At 35.6% G+C, this 15,266-nt stretch overlaps 1 protein-coding gene across 1 annotated transcript in view; it reads left to right on the plus strand.

Annotated features, from left to right (window-relative positions):
• The window catches only part of LOC101894038 (neural cell adhesion molecule 1-B), a 503,351-nt gene that overhangs the window by 72,095 nt on the left and 415,990 nt on the right, over positions 1–15,266 (plus strand). The window contains exon 2 of the mRNA XM_059129927.1: positions 13,260–14,187. Within this exon, the coding sequence (XP_058985910.1) occupies positions 13,707–14,187 (481 nt within the window). The 5' untranslated portion in view covers positions 13,260–13,706. The remainder of the gene's footprint in view (positions 1–13,259; positions 14,188–15,266) is intronic.

Below are 15,266 nucleotides of genomic sequence, written 5' to 3' on the forward strand. Positions count from 1 at the left end.
ACATCATGGGTCCACGTAGCAAAAAACGGAAACAGGCAACGTTTCCGGTTTTTTCAGTTACAATTTGATGTTTGTGTGCCTCCTGTTGTTGCTGTTTGAATTTTGAACCAGCATTTAAAGAAACATAAATGCCGGATATACAGACCGGAATGTGTGATTGTGAGAATTGTGTACGAAATCCGCAACCCAAACGCAAAATATATATAACTTTATATTTGGCTGATGTTAGAGCAGGATGTACGTATGTAGACCATCAGAATCATACATACAATCATGCATGAATTCATTTAATTCATTCATCCGACCATCCATCCAGCAGGGCAGCAAACATTAAATAAATACACCAATAAGTCGAGATCAAAATAAATAGGGAAAGGCATGGATGGAACCTCAACCTCAAGCCTCCAAGCCATGGCGAAATCGTATACAAATAACAAAATGTTGCTACTGTAAATACAAGAATACCGGGACACATGTACACACACACACACACACACACACACTTTTTTATTTACTTTCATCTGGGCTTTTTGCCATCCATAACTATTTTTTTTTTGTTTTTTTTTTGTAGTTTGAGGGTCTTTGTTAGTCATTTCCCATCCATGGCTTGGGTTTATTTTCGTTTGAAGCCTGACCTTTTATACGTTTCAGCCGACTTCCCTCCTGTCTTGCCACAATTTCCTGGCAACAAACGGACCGAGCGGACAAAAAACTGAAAGATAACCATTTTTGCTGTCAGTGAAATTGCTTAAGGGTCACACGAGGTGGCAGAAGTTCAAGTTTAAGTGGCACAGGGCAAATGTGTAAAGTCATTCGACTGAATGGGCAAAAATGTTCATTGAAATTTCGGATTTTTTCCTCCTTTTTTGGCTGTACTGTACATTTCATTTGCCACTTGTTTTTGTTAACAAACACCAGCCAAATGGCAGCAGCAACAGCAGCAGCAGAAGAAAGAGAAGAAAAAAACTGTTTGTAATGTTGCTTTCAGACAAATATCATGTTGGCAACTTTAAGTGGTGTTGCTTGCTCTGCTGTTCATTTGTGAAAACCAATTTACTTTTCAACGAAAATGACGAACCAAAAAAGAAGCGAACAAAAATTGATGCGAAACCATCATTCATATTTGAAGAGCATTTGTGAGTGTACTGTTCTGCCATAGTAGTGCAAGTATCCAGCTTGTTTTTGCCTCCCACTCTCCAAATGCTTTTAGCAGTTTTCCAAACATTTGTTCATAGTCATCATGAGGTTAACTAGATGTGTGGTGGGATAAAAGCGAACTTTGTTCTCGAATGGAGTTTTTTCTTTTATTATTGGATAAAATATTTTATTTTTTTGGATGCTAATGATGTTGGCAAACTTATGGCTAACAACACAAATATTTTTGTGTTATTGTCCTGGCTTGGAAAAGTGGATCAGGCCATGAGAAAAAAATCAAAGTTTCTATGCATCCATGCCAAATGTGACAATGGACACAATAATTTTCTTTTAAAGGTTATTATCGAAGTTACGAAAGTGGAGCTTTTAGTTAGGGATTTTTGATAGAAATAATTGTTAAGATGTAAATGATAAAATGGGAAAATGGGTCAGTCCATTTTTTTTTTAATTTCTATACACCATTGCCAAATGACTACTGGCGTAAACTCAAGAAGTCAAGAATCTGTCACAGAAATTTAAAAAATCTGAGGCTGAGAGAGTATGGGTTATTAATTCAGGAAGGTGATTTCAGCTTGGATAGTTTTAAGAGTTTAAAAGGTACAACTCTGGATATTCCTTTGCTTTTTCAAGGTGAACTGTCTAAGTTCACAAATGGGTTGGGTATCGTCTTTGCCTGGAGGGAGCCTAGCAAATTTCATCTATTACTTCTTGTGGACAGAGATCTGTACCTTTAAATTTTATTATTAGCAGTTACTCTCCTATAGGGATAGAGAAGTTGAAGTTAAAAAAGCCGATTAAAATACGTGAGATCCGGAGATATGAACCCTTTCCAGGGATATATGTAAAACACCGAGATTACAAGGGATACGTACTCTTCAATTGCTTTACTAAAACACAGAGAACCCAAGGAATACGAACTCTTCAAGAGAGAAGAGAACAAAGTTGATATGTACTCTTCAAAGGGTTATACCTAAAACACCGAAATCCCAAGAGGTACGAACTCTTCAAGGGCTAATAATTCACTTGTACTACATTAACTCACCTGATTTTAAAAAAGCTCCTCATCGCTAGAATTATTTTATACCCTCAGCCATATGGCTGCAGACGATATATATCATTCGATACGGCAAAAATGTGCCTCATCGAAATAATGGTTTTAGACCCTCCGTCTTTTTGGCCCAAATCCGTTTCAGGACATTTGAAGTCGATGTAGCGATGTCCGTCCATCCGTCCGTCTGTCTGGCTTTTGCGCACGTTAACACTCAAAGGAAGTATCCGATTTGACATGGTACATGGTACATCGTATTATTGTCAAATTAAATTGAGTTCGGAGATGAGCAATATCAGTCTACTCCTTCTGGTACCTACCACACAAAATGTCAAAAAGAAAATAATTTACTGGACAGAGAGAGAAAGGATAATCTGATTTTGTTCCAACTTTGTGAACCCTAAAATATACATCAGTGCAAGGTCAGGTGTGGAAATGGACAATATCGCTCCACTCCTCCCCCACAAATGGTCCACATTTTGAATAATTAGAACTCTTATAAAATGTGAGGCAAGTGTCCCATTGTCTTCAAATTAAACACATTACAATATATTTATTAATCCAAGGTCTGGTGTGAAAATGGGATATATTGGTCCAATCCTTCCGGTACCTCCCCCACAAAGGATCAAAAATTTGAATATCCATGAAGTTCATAAAACGTGAAATTAACTTCCTATTGCATTCCAGACTTGTTACCTCGCAAAATTTTCATCAACACAAGATCTGTTATAAATGTGATAGAGTTCGGACCATATCTTCTGGTACCTCCTCCCCAAAAGGGTCAAAGTTTTGAATAACCAAAACTATCATAAAATTCGAAATAAGCATCCGGTTTTCCTCATATGTTAAACATCCCATTATTTCTACTAACACAAGATATGCTACGAAGATGGGATATATCGGTCCACTTCTTCTAGTACCTTCCCTGCAATAGGTCAAAATTTGTTATATCCATGAAGCTCATAAAACGTGAAATTAACATCAGATTCCATTCGGACTTGGTCCATCTCAAACGTTGTATAGAGGTTATATTAAGTTTGTCATTCCATTTGTAACTCTCGAAACCTCGAAACATATATTTTAGACCCCAATATATACATATATATCCTTGATATGCATAAAGTTCTATGTCAATTTAGCGAAGTCCGTCCGACTATCCGTTTATCAGTCTGTGGAAATCACTCTAGCTTACGAGCGAAATTAAGTAGGTGGATAAAATTTTACTCATATGTGTATTATGTCTGTTAGACTTTTGGTGTTGAAAATGGGTCATGTAGGTCCAAGTTTTGGTATAGCCTTCATATAATGGTATCTCCCGATATTTGGTATTTTGGTAATTTAAGCTACAGTATTCACCGGAATTGTTTCAAATTTGGTGTTTAAAGTCCCTAATGAATACTACAGCCCATGACAGAAAGTTGTTCGTGCAGGTCCACGTTTTGGTATAGCCCAATATATTGGTAACACCCTATATTCGGTATTTTGATGATTTTTGGCTTATGTCAAAACTTGCGTTGCAGGTCCACATCATCGTATAGACCCTAACATAACGGCTACATTTGGTATTTTTAAGATTTTGAAGGAATTTTTAATTGATTTTATTTTTTTGAAAATGGCCAAACTCTTTCCAAATGGTGGAGAGTATTCAAAGTTAGACCCGTCCGAAATTACAGCTTTTTTTTATTGTTTTTTTTTTTTTTAAATTATCACATATTTAACGTAAAGTGAAGGAAGTAGTCAATATAGTCCAAATCTGACACATCGCAAAATTTATATCATATTTATTTAGGACCGATATTAAATGGACAATATTGGTCCATTCCTTCGGAACCTACTCCATAGAGGGCCAACAATTTGAAAAATCATAACAGAAGTCAAATTATATTTGAATAATCGAATATTGGCTGAGTATGTACATCTGTCGGAAAACCCGATTGATGCTTTTTAACTTATTACAGCAGGATTTATCCTAGATCTGAACCTGAATCATCAAGCTTCAGATTATTGGAATGGAAATTGTTCCTGCAACCATACAAAATACTAAAAAGCTCTAAATAGCGATTTAGGACCGCTATAGTAAATACTGAAACATATGGAACCTGTGTCAAATAGTGGACATTTATCGGACATTTGGTTAGAGTAGAAGACAAAGTTAATGAATATCTAAATTTTTAAGTTCTAAATTCTTGGATTGGCTATGGTATCACAAATCTATAGCAAATACTCAACCTATATAGAAATTATATAAGAAATTACAGATGGTCTAGATGGAAATGGTGGCAAAAATCATCAACTTACTGAAAATCGGAAAACCCAATAACGTGAGGTTTATGCTTATACTTGGACCGATTAAGATCATTACCCATATCAAGCATCCTGGTCCTGGACAAACTAATCTGCCTTATTTAAGAGCTCTACATAAAATAATGTGAGAGTTATCCTAATTTGATCGAAAGGCAGACTGAAATCTCAATTTAGAATTTTATGGTGATCCAAATATATACACATTGTAAGGTCTCCGATAATATTCCAGATTCGAAATTTTCTCAGTAAAATGCGTTATTTGTATGGATATGTTAACCTTTTTTCCCCCACAAACAACACCCTTTCAAATCCTCTGACAAAGAATTAAATGCAATTCACTTCCACACATACATACACATTTACAATTTTTTCCTGGATAAAAAAGACACGTTCCAATCAATTACTAATGAAAATGAAAGATAAACTATTTTTGTAAAAAAGTTCAACATTATTGTTGAGTAATTTTTATAGCCCTGGAGGGTCATTATAAGGGGATGCTGGAGTTGAATGCTAGTTAAACAGAAGTTTTATTCTTTTTAGAACACAATAACATGAAACTCTTTTAATATCTTGCCCAAAGGTGTTGTTCGTATTGATTTGGATGGAGTAACTAAATAACCTTCCGCATAACTGACTGCCCTTAAATGCCTCACTCATCTGTCACATCAACAAATGTCCTTTTGTAATCAAGTCAAAGGGAATGAAAAGCTAACAAATAACAACATCTAAAAACATAAATACAAAGCATAAATTGTCCTTTAGTTACACTTAACCATGGAGTTGGCCAAGGGAGGGGGGAGGAAGAAGAGGTTTCACACTCTTGTTAAAAACTTTGACACTTTGTTGAAAAATAAATTATTGAACATCTCAATTTCCTGGCAAAAACACAATAAACACACTCACTCCAGAAACAAATAAAATGAAATAAACGGATGTCCTCTGGTAGCAACCTAAACATCCACAACCCTAATCTTTCCCCACCCCCGCTCCGCTGTCATCTGATGCCCAAATGAAATTGGGAATTTTTTTGGGGTGGTTGTATCAATTTCTAACCCTCTTAATCTTTTGAAAGCTTCAAAGAACTCTCTCTCACACACACAAACACAGGTGTTCTCTTTTTTCTCAATTTCAACAATGAAAAATTTCACATTTTCATTTATCGAGTCAAAACAAGCAATTTCCAATTGAATTATTACATTATTCTTTGTGTTATTGTTCCGTGGGCAGAGTGGGGTAGGGGTACTAAATTTAAAGTTGGTTAACAAGGTGGAAGGAGTAATGAAAGGTAGAGAATTTGGGTGGTTTAATCTGATTTCGTTTTAAAATAAATAACCTGACGGACATTGACTGAAAGGTAATATCTGTTTTTAACGACACAATAGTTGAGAACTACAATGACATTTGTAGGTCATTTCAGGGGTTACCTCAAATTGTGGATTAAAGAAAAGTAAATAAAAATGATTTTATTTTTTTTTCTTAAAAGCTCCTCTGTAGCTAAAGTTCATAATCTTTTATTGCATAATCTTGAATCGATTTTTATACCCTCCACCATACTATGGAGGGTATATTAACTTTGTCATTCCGTTTGTAACTCCTCGAAATACTCATGTCAGACCCAACAAAGTATATTCTTGATCAGCGTAAAATTTTAAGTCGATTTAACGATGTCCGTCTGGTCCACGTCTTCGTATAGCCCCCATATAACGGTACCTGCCGATATTCGGTATTTTGATGATTTTAGCGACATTATTCAATGGAATTGTTTCATATTTTGTGTTTGAATTTCCTAATAGGTTCTACAGTGTATAACAGAAAATCGTCTATGCAGGTTCAGCCCCTATATATTGGTACCTCCAGATATTCGTAATTTTGATTATTTTAGCGACTTTTTTCAAGGAAATTGTTTAAAATTTCCTACTTAAAGTTCCTAATGAAAACTACAGCCTATGACAGAAAATTGTCTAAGCAGGTCTTCGTATGGCACCTTAATATTGGTACCTCCCTATATTCGGGGCTATACGGACTACAGATTTTAACAGAACGAAGCCTTTTTCTTTGAAAATTTCCAAACTCTTTTTTAATGGTGGAAAGCATTCAAAGTTCGGCTCGGCGGAAAAAGTCTTCAAAATCCTTCATTTGGAAATTTCACTACGTAAAACCAATGCTTAATGGACCCACGTCTAATTTTTCTGTCCAAAACTATTTCAACGTCTCCATACGTAAATCTAAAAACCAGCAGTGACCTCAATATCAAATATCGGTGCTATTCCTTCACTCAGTACCAAATTTAGTAACATCCAAATTTATCTAATTCAAAATTGGTACCATTTAGTACTTTTCGAACAATAAAAGTACGAAGTTTCAAACCCATCACTACATCTCAACATCAGATACCAAGAAAGATCTCAATATTATATTTCGGGGTTCCAGCTCCATTATTTCGTCCAATACCCAATTAAGTACCACTTAGTACTTTTTGTACAAATATGGGACGTATTTCCAAAGATTTGAAAAGTTTGTACAAAATTGAATGGCCTTTTCTTGTTCTATCTTTTGTGGGGGTAACGCCAGAAGGAGTGGACCGATACTGAACATCTGTGTACTCCATCTAAATTTGATAATATTACAGCAATGTATCAAGTTTAGACCAAATCGAATAATGCCTTCGAGAGCTATTGTCGACTCCAAATCTTCTGAAACGTTGGTCCAAAACCATTATGTCGGTGTGGCACGTTTTGGCCGTATCAAATGTGCCTCCTGTAGCCACATGACTTGGGGTATAAAACCAGTTCCAAAAATTTATGGTCCGTCAAAAATATTACTTAAATACACTGATAGCTCTTCAAAAAAAAAAAAAAAAAAAAAAAATAATAATAATAAGAATAATAATAATAATAATAATTATAATATTAATAATAATTAAATAAATAAATAAAAAAAATGCTCAAAGATTGTTGAAAAAAAATTAGGATTATAGGCATTTAGCTCTTGAAAAATATTGTTAAAAAATCCACGTTTGTAGGTCTAGTAGTTCTTGAAGAATATTGTTCAATAATACACGATTGAAAAATACATTTCAAAAAAATCCACGGTTACAGCTATCATAACCCTATGAGAAATGATGTTCAAAAATCCACGATTATAGCACTTGAGCCCTTCAAAAATATTGTTAGAAATTCACAATTATGACTCTGATATTCCCTGAGAAATATAGTATAAAAATCCACGACTATACGTCGGATAGTCCTTCATAAAAATATTGTTCAATAGATCTACGATTAAAGCTCTGAAAGTTCTTCAATGATTGTAATTATTGTAAACATGTGCGATTACAGCTGGGATAATTTTTAATAAATATTCTTTAAAACTTGTATTTTATCTTCAATAGTCCTTCAAAAATAATTTTTTTTTTACTATTTTCTAATTTATTTTTTTTTATTTTTAGAATTTCTGAATTTTAAAAAATTCAGAATTTAAAAAAAAAAAATACGAAAAAATATTTTTTTTCATTTTATTGGTCTGCTTTTTAAATTCTGACCTTATGAAAGACCAGAAGTAAACGCATTGATCAAAGGTAAATAATAACTATACAATTTTTATACCCTACACCACGAGGTGGTATTATGTTTTTGTGCATTTGTTTGTAGCAGGCAAAAGGAAACGAGATAGATCCATAGTTCCTTTTGATGATCTGCATAGAATCACATTCTGATTAATGCATGTCCGTCCGTCCGTCTGTCCGTCCGTCCTTCCGTCTGTCCATGTATTCTTGTAAACAAAGTACAGTTTGCATTTATCCAGATGAAATTTTGCACAAATCATTTGTTTGGCCCAAGGACGAACCCTATTGAAATTGGAGATATTCGGTCAAAATTTAGGTATAGTTCCCATATGTATCTTCGTCCGATTTGCTTTTTATTGTGCACCAAACGTGTAATATCAGTCCGAATAGTATGGAATTTTGCACGTACGATCAGATTGGACCTGAAAATAAGTATGCCAAATTTGATCGAAATCGGTTCAGATATAACTATAGCTCCCATATATATTGTACATCCGATTTGTTATTTTTGTCCTCCGCAGCCGTAATATTCACTCTGCAACTACAATATTTGGGGAAATATATCAAATACAGCTCAGAAATACATTTGCTAAATTTTCTCGAGATCGGTTCCGGTTTGGATATATCTCCCATATACAACTTCGTCCGATTCACTTTTTATTGTGCACCAAACGTCTAATATTTGCCCAAATGGGATGAAATTTGGCACTTACGACCGAATTGAGTCTAGAAGACATTATGTCAAGTTTGGTGAAGATCGGTCCAGATATAGCTATAGCTCCCATATATACTGTTCATCCGATTTGTTATATTTGTTACCCACAGCCGTAATATGCAATCCGTAACAAAGATATTCAGGAAAATATATCAAATACAGCTCAGAAATATCTTTGCCAAATTTTATCGAGATCGGTTCCGATTTGGATATAGCTCCCATATATATTTTTATCCGATTTCAAATTAATTGTGCACCAAATTGGCAATACAAGTCCGAATTTAAAAGATACAAATGCTTCGGCGTATTTAGTCCTTTGAACTTTAAATTATAATTATAATCATTGCGTCTATGATTGAATTCTCCCGTAAAAACTTTTAGTTGTTATGCGGAGTTCTACTAAATTAGCAAAGTAGTGTAGGGTATCATAAAGTCGGCCCCGCCCGACTTTAAGACTTTCTTTACTGGTTTTAAGTTATTTCTTTGAACGTCCTTAAAATAATATTCAGAAAAAAATCCACGACTATTCGCTGATTGTTCTTTGAAATATATGTTATTAAAAATTCATTTTAAATTACTTTTATGGTGTCCTTGAAAACTCCTAGATTCTACATGACTTTAAGATATGAAAACTTTTCCGGAAAAATCTTTAAAAATGCCAATTTCTCTTAACTTTTGTTAAACTCAAGGGCAAAAGACACATTTTATTGTTGCTGTTATGCCACAACAGATATGAAATTTTCCTATTTTTCCTTTGTTCATAATAATCACTCATTCTGGACATTGTCAACTTTCTAGACTACGAATGAAAACCCCACACAGCTCCAAACCCCCCAAGGAACCGAAGCCCACACCCTCTCTCTCGCAGACCTCCTTGGACATCTTCGGTGACTTGTATGTGTTCAATGATCACATTCATGACCATTATCCTCATCATTGTTGAGGATGACATGTAACAAAACAATGTAATGTCCTTCAATGCTCCATGGAATTGATGCGACGGCAGTAGCAGAAACAGTGGCAACAGCAGCAGCCGTTTCTAAATGCCGTAGATGGCCAGATAGCTGAACTAACGTTCTCGCCCAGAGAAACCATCAAAAACAACATAAGTTTGTCTTTGGCAACATTAGAGATAAATGTGGTGTGATTGTGTGCCAAAGTACCTTTTCGACAGGCCCAAAGACAACACACACATGTTTACACATTCACACAGACAGCAAAAAGTTTAGAAAAACCCAAAAAAAAAAAAAAAAAAAAAACAGATGATGAGTGGGGATGTTGAGACAAATGATATTGTTACACCAGCAAACTGTCCAATGGGTCATAGCTGTTTAAATGTTACCCCATGTGTCCCCGAGAATGCTACGTGTGTATGTGTCTGTGTGTGAGAGGGAGAATGTTTGTAAAAATAATAAAGATTCCCTGCTTCTGCAGTTTAGTATCCTGGACCATAACAGAGGTTACTTCCTCGTTTAGATTGACTAAGGATGTTATTATTGAAGCATGAAAATACAACAACAACAGCAGCAGCAACAACAACGGCAAAAATACTTAAATAGATAAGTGCTGCCAAATGTGAATAGTGGGAGTAATATACTACCACACTAACACAGTTCATGTGGCCAAGAGAAAAATAGCCAACACATTTATTAACTTCCAGGAATCTATTTTTAAAGTGCACATCCATAAAGCCAGGGACCATTAAGGGACACAAGGGTATCTAAATAGATTTTTTTTGTCCGGTTGGAAAAAGAGTTTTCTGTATCTTATTAATCGTTCTTTTGTGTGTGCGTGTGCGGGTGTTCGGTTGTGTTAAACTCAAATTAAATCTGAAGCCTTTTATTCAATTTAAACCCTTTAAAAGCGAAAGGGATAACCGGTTGAAAATAGATGAGTTTGGTTAAGGGTAATATGTTAAGCTGTTGGTTAGCTTAGCCACTTACAGTCCGGCTACCAAATTCGGGGTAATATGGACATAATGGGTGTCATTTGTACATTTTTTTTTTGAAAGGCCAATGGAGACTATCTTTTTCAAAGTATATACAGGGCGAGATAAAAAATGCAACAAAGTCAAACGACATCATTTCTGATTTTTTTTTTAATTTTTTTGAATGAAGGCAAAAAATTTCGGAAATAGCATCAAATTTTAGAATAAGTTTAGATTTGTTCGAATTGGTCACCGTTGGCATGAATTATGGCCTTCAAACGGCCAATGAAACTGTCACACGCTGCCCGAATGTTGCTCTGCGGTATTTTCCATTCCCGGCGAAGAGCTTGCTTGAATTGATCGATACTTTGGTATTTTTTAGTGCCAACCTTGCTTTCCGAAATACTACAGACACAATAGTCCAACGGATTGGTATTTGGAGATGTTGGTGGCCATTGTGCACTAGAAATGAAGGGAAGAACCTCATTTTGTAACCATTCTTGGGTGGCGCGTGCTGAGAGCGGTGATGCTGAGTCCTGTTGGAATGTTTAATGTCTGCGGCCAAAATGTTTGCGTTCCTAAGGCTTTAGAATACTCTCCAGAATATTTTCGCTTGAGTTCTGGTGGATAATAGAAGGTGCACATTTTCAGCTGACCTCTTTGGCAGGTAAAGACGATCTGTTTGTTTGTTTACAAACTGTTTTCTAATCGGAGAAAACCAAATTCGACATTTCACCACTTTCGGCAAAGCGAAGCTACACTTTAGCTCTTTTGAGTCTATTTTTATACCCTCCACCATACATAGTATGGAGGCTATATTAAGTTCGCCATTCCGTTTGTAACTCATCGAAATAATCATTTTAGACCCAACAAAGTAAATATATTTTTGATCAGCGTAAAATTCTAAGACGATTTAGCCATGTCCATCCGTCTGTTGTAATCACGCTACAGTCTAAACGAATTAAAATAAGATGCTAAAATTTTGCACAGATCCCTCTTTTGTCTGCAGGCAGGTCAAGTTCGAAGATGGGCCACCGTCCACGATATCGTATAGCACCCATATGAGGGTACCCCCCGATATTCGGTATTTTGATGATTTTAGCCACATTTTCTAATGGAATTGTCTGAAAATCCACACAAAGAGTACCTTGTGGGTAATTTATACCTCGGAAGAGAATTATCTATATAGGTCCACGATATCGTATAGCCTCCATATAGCGGAACCCCTTGATATTCGGTGTTTTGATGATTTTACCACATTTTCAACGGAATTGTCTGAAAATCCACACAAGAAGTACCTTGTGGGTAATTTATACCTCGGAAGAGAATTATCTATATAGGTCCACGATATCGTATAGCCCCCATATAACGGTACCCCCCGATATTCGGTATTTTGATGATTTTACCCACATTTTTCAACGGAATTGTCTGAAAATCCACACAAGGAGTTCGTTGTGGGTACTTTATACCTCGGCAGAGAATTGTCCATATAGGTCCACGATAGCGTATAGCCCCCATGTAACGGTACCCCCCGATATTCGGTATTTTGATGATTTTACCCACATTTTTCAACGGAATTGTCTGAAAATCCACACAAAGAGTTGTTTGTGAGCACTTTAACCCCTGAAAGGTAATTGTCTATATAGGTCCACAATATCGTATATCCCCCCATAAAGCACCTTCCGATATTAGATATTTTAAAGATTTTAACAGAATTGTTAATGGATTTTATTTTTTGAAAATTTTCTAATTCGTTCCAAATGGTGGAGGGTATTCAAAGTTCGGCCCGGTCGAACTTACTGCTTTTTTACTTGTTCTTTCTGTTGCGGTGTAAGTTCTTGCACTTTTTGGAATTTCAATGGCATTACCCCGAACTCATTTTTTAATATTTGCCGAATGGAAAATTGCTATATGTTCATTTTTCGGCGGGCTTTGATCAAGTTGCTTCTTTAATTTTCGAACCATTTCTGCTGATGATTTTTTTTCTTCCGTCACATAACCCTAAAATGTATTTTTATGAATATTTGGAGTATCCATTTAAGGGGAGTTTTCAATCTCACTTTTAAAAAAAAGGTCTAAAAACGACCCCTTGGATAATTCGCTTGAGGGCTAAAATTGTCTGCCAAATAATTCTCACATTGTTGTCTGCAATATTGCCAGAGACACTATATTCCTAAAATTAACGGATTCAAAGGAATCTTAATCCGATAATTTTTAAAAGTGTCGAAGAGGGCAGATCCTTGCCGCTTCTTTTTAGGTTACTTTGGAATGTTAACTTTCAAAATGCCAATATAAGTATCTTCTATTTTATGCTCTACTTTTATAATTTGCCAGATTTTGACGTTTTTTTAAATATCAATTCACAGAATTATGTATCAATAGTTAGGTCCTGAGAGATTTTCTAAAAAAAAACAACAGAGCTCTGGGAGTTATTTATATATATATTTTATTTTTGTGAAATACAAAAACAAACAAGATATTTCAAATCTTTCCTTTTGAATATCATAATTATTTGTATTCTAATATTACTGTCCTTTTCTCTTTTCAGTCTGGCGATTAAATCTCCTCACAGCAAAGACATATCACCAAATTACATTGGGCTCCAGTTGTATTCCCCAAAAAAACCCTACAATAAAATCCACCAGAGAGGGAATAAGAAAGACCCAACTCTAAAATAAGGCTTCCATAGCAATAAACAAATATATCCTGCCACAAAAGGACACTCTCACATACACACAGAAAAAAGGGACAAAGAAGGATATCATTAATTTTCTTTTGTCATTTCTTAAAGACCACAAAAGAAAAACAAAAAGGAAAGGGCGGCAAACGCCGAATTAAAGCCAGACAGGTGCTCACCCCTTAAAAAGACCGGAGACCAAAGCAAGGAAAAAAGGAAATAAATAAAAACGTTTGGTCACTTGTGTTATTGCATTACTATTATTATTTTCGTCCTGTAGCCGAATAACACAGAAGGACATTAGGATCAACAATAAAAATGAAGTGCCATAAATGTCAGCGGATTTTAATGGCCTGCCCAGCAACAACTACAATAACATGTTGCTGCTGCTGTTGTAGTAGCAGTAGTAGTTCCGCTACAACAACGCAGACATTTACATCAACGTCAACCAGGACGAAACCGACAATGTCCTGTTTACCAGCCAACCGTAGAGCTTTCACCTCATCATCTTTGTCATCCGCCAAGTTATCATCATCGTCTTCGTTTTCTGCGTCGTCCATGTCCTCGTTCTCATCATCACCTATTTTCCGTTGGATTTTTATGACATTCGTATTCCTGTTACCTGCACAAAATGCACTGGCACGTCTGCACTCATCCTCCTCCTTATCCTCAGCGTCTGCGTTACATAGTTTGGGTTTAGTTGGCAGCGGGATTGGTGGTGGCGGAAGTGCTGGCATTGGAGGTGTTGGTGGTTCGAGTTCCGGCATGGGTGGATCATTATCCTCTAAAGATGCACACGGTAAGTTTTAGTAAGTAAGGACAAACATTTTTATTTGGTAAAGTGATGGGGGCGGGGGATAAAAAGCGATTACTTTGCATTTTAGTTTGTAAGGATTTTTTATTTTTGGAAAATTTTCGTTGTTGTGATACGGTGTCTTCGTTCAGCCAAGCAAACAGGAAGGAGTCTCGAGCAAGATTCATTCTTGAGCAAAGCCACATGGAACATCATCAACATTTTAACACGTTGGTCTATTTTGCATAAATATCATTTTATTCTATAGCTTACACTTTGTTTGAGTTGGGGGGTCCAGATGGCAGGGCCGTACATTACCCAGGAGAGGGAAGGGGGACATAATTCAATACCTTCCTGAAAAAACCTACCAGAAAATTATATCCAGGAATATTTTGCTCATTTTTAGATTTTGTCTGTCTGTCCAAAAAGAAGAAGTTATTCCCAAAAAAAAAATCTCTACCCACGCCCCTGAATTCCACTTCTGTTCATTGTGTTTTTTGTTTGTTTTACGTTTTTTTTTTTTTTTTTTTTTGTTTTTAACATTGTTACACTTCAGAGTAACAGAGTTTTCATTTGTACGCTTGGATGATACTTGTTTTAATCTCAAACTGGGAATGAGTTGGCAGTTGTGTTAATAGACTTGGAAAATTTGTGTTGCTACTGCTCCTGCTGCTGTGTGCTGCAAAACTATGAACTGCAATATCATTATTTTCCATTACAGCTGGATGTGTGCAGTGAAGGCTATAATTCTATATTCCAACAGATATACTCTATGAGAATTCCAAAAATAACTACGGGAAAAGAGTGTTGAAATCAGCCAGATGGTATTTTTTAAGATCTCTGCTAAAAGAAAGCGTTAGACTATGAAAATTTGAAGGAAAATTGAAATGTACTTTCACGTGGAGATAATTAAGATCTCCAACGGAAATGTGCCGAAACTCAACTATGTGAACATTTAAAACATTAATCTATCTATCTATCAAATCTTCTTAAATACAAAATATGGAACAATTATGTGGGTAAATGTGACTAGGATTCTCAAAATACCGAATATCGGTGGGTATAGTTATATGTGCTCTTAAGGA

This window comes from Musca domestica, unplaced genomic scaffold (genome assembly GCF_030504385.1).
Source record: "Musca domestica strain aabys unplaced genomic scaffold, Musca_domestica.polishedcontigs.V.1.1 7, whole genome shotgun sequence".
In the NCBI taxonomy this organism is placed as follows: domain Eukaryota; kingdom Metazoa; phylum Arthropoda; class Insecta; order Diptera; family Muscidae; genus Musca; species Musca domestica.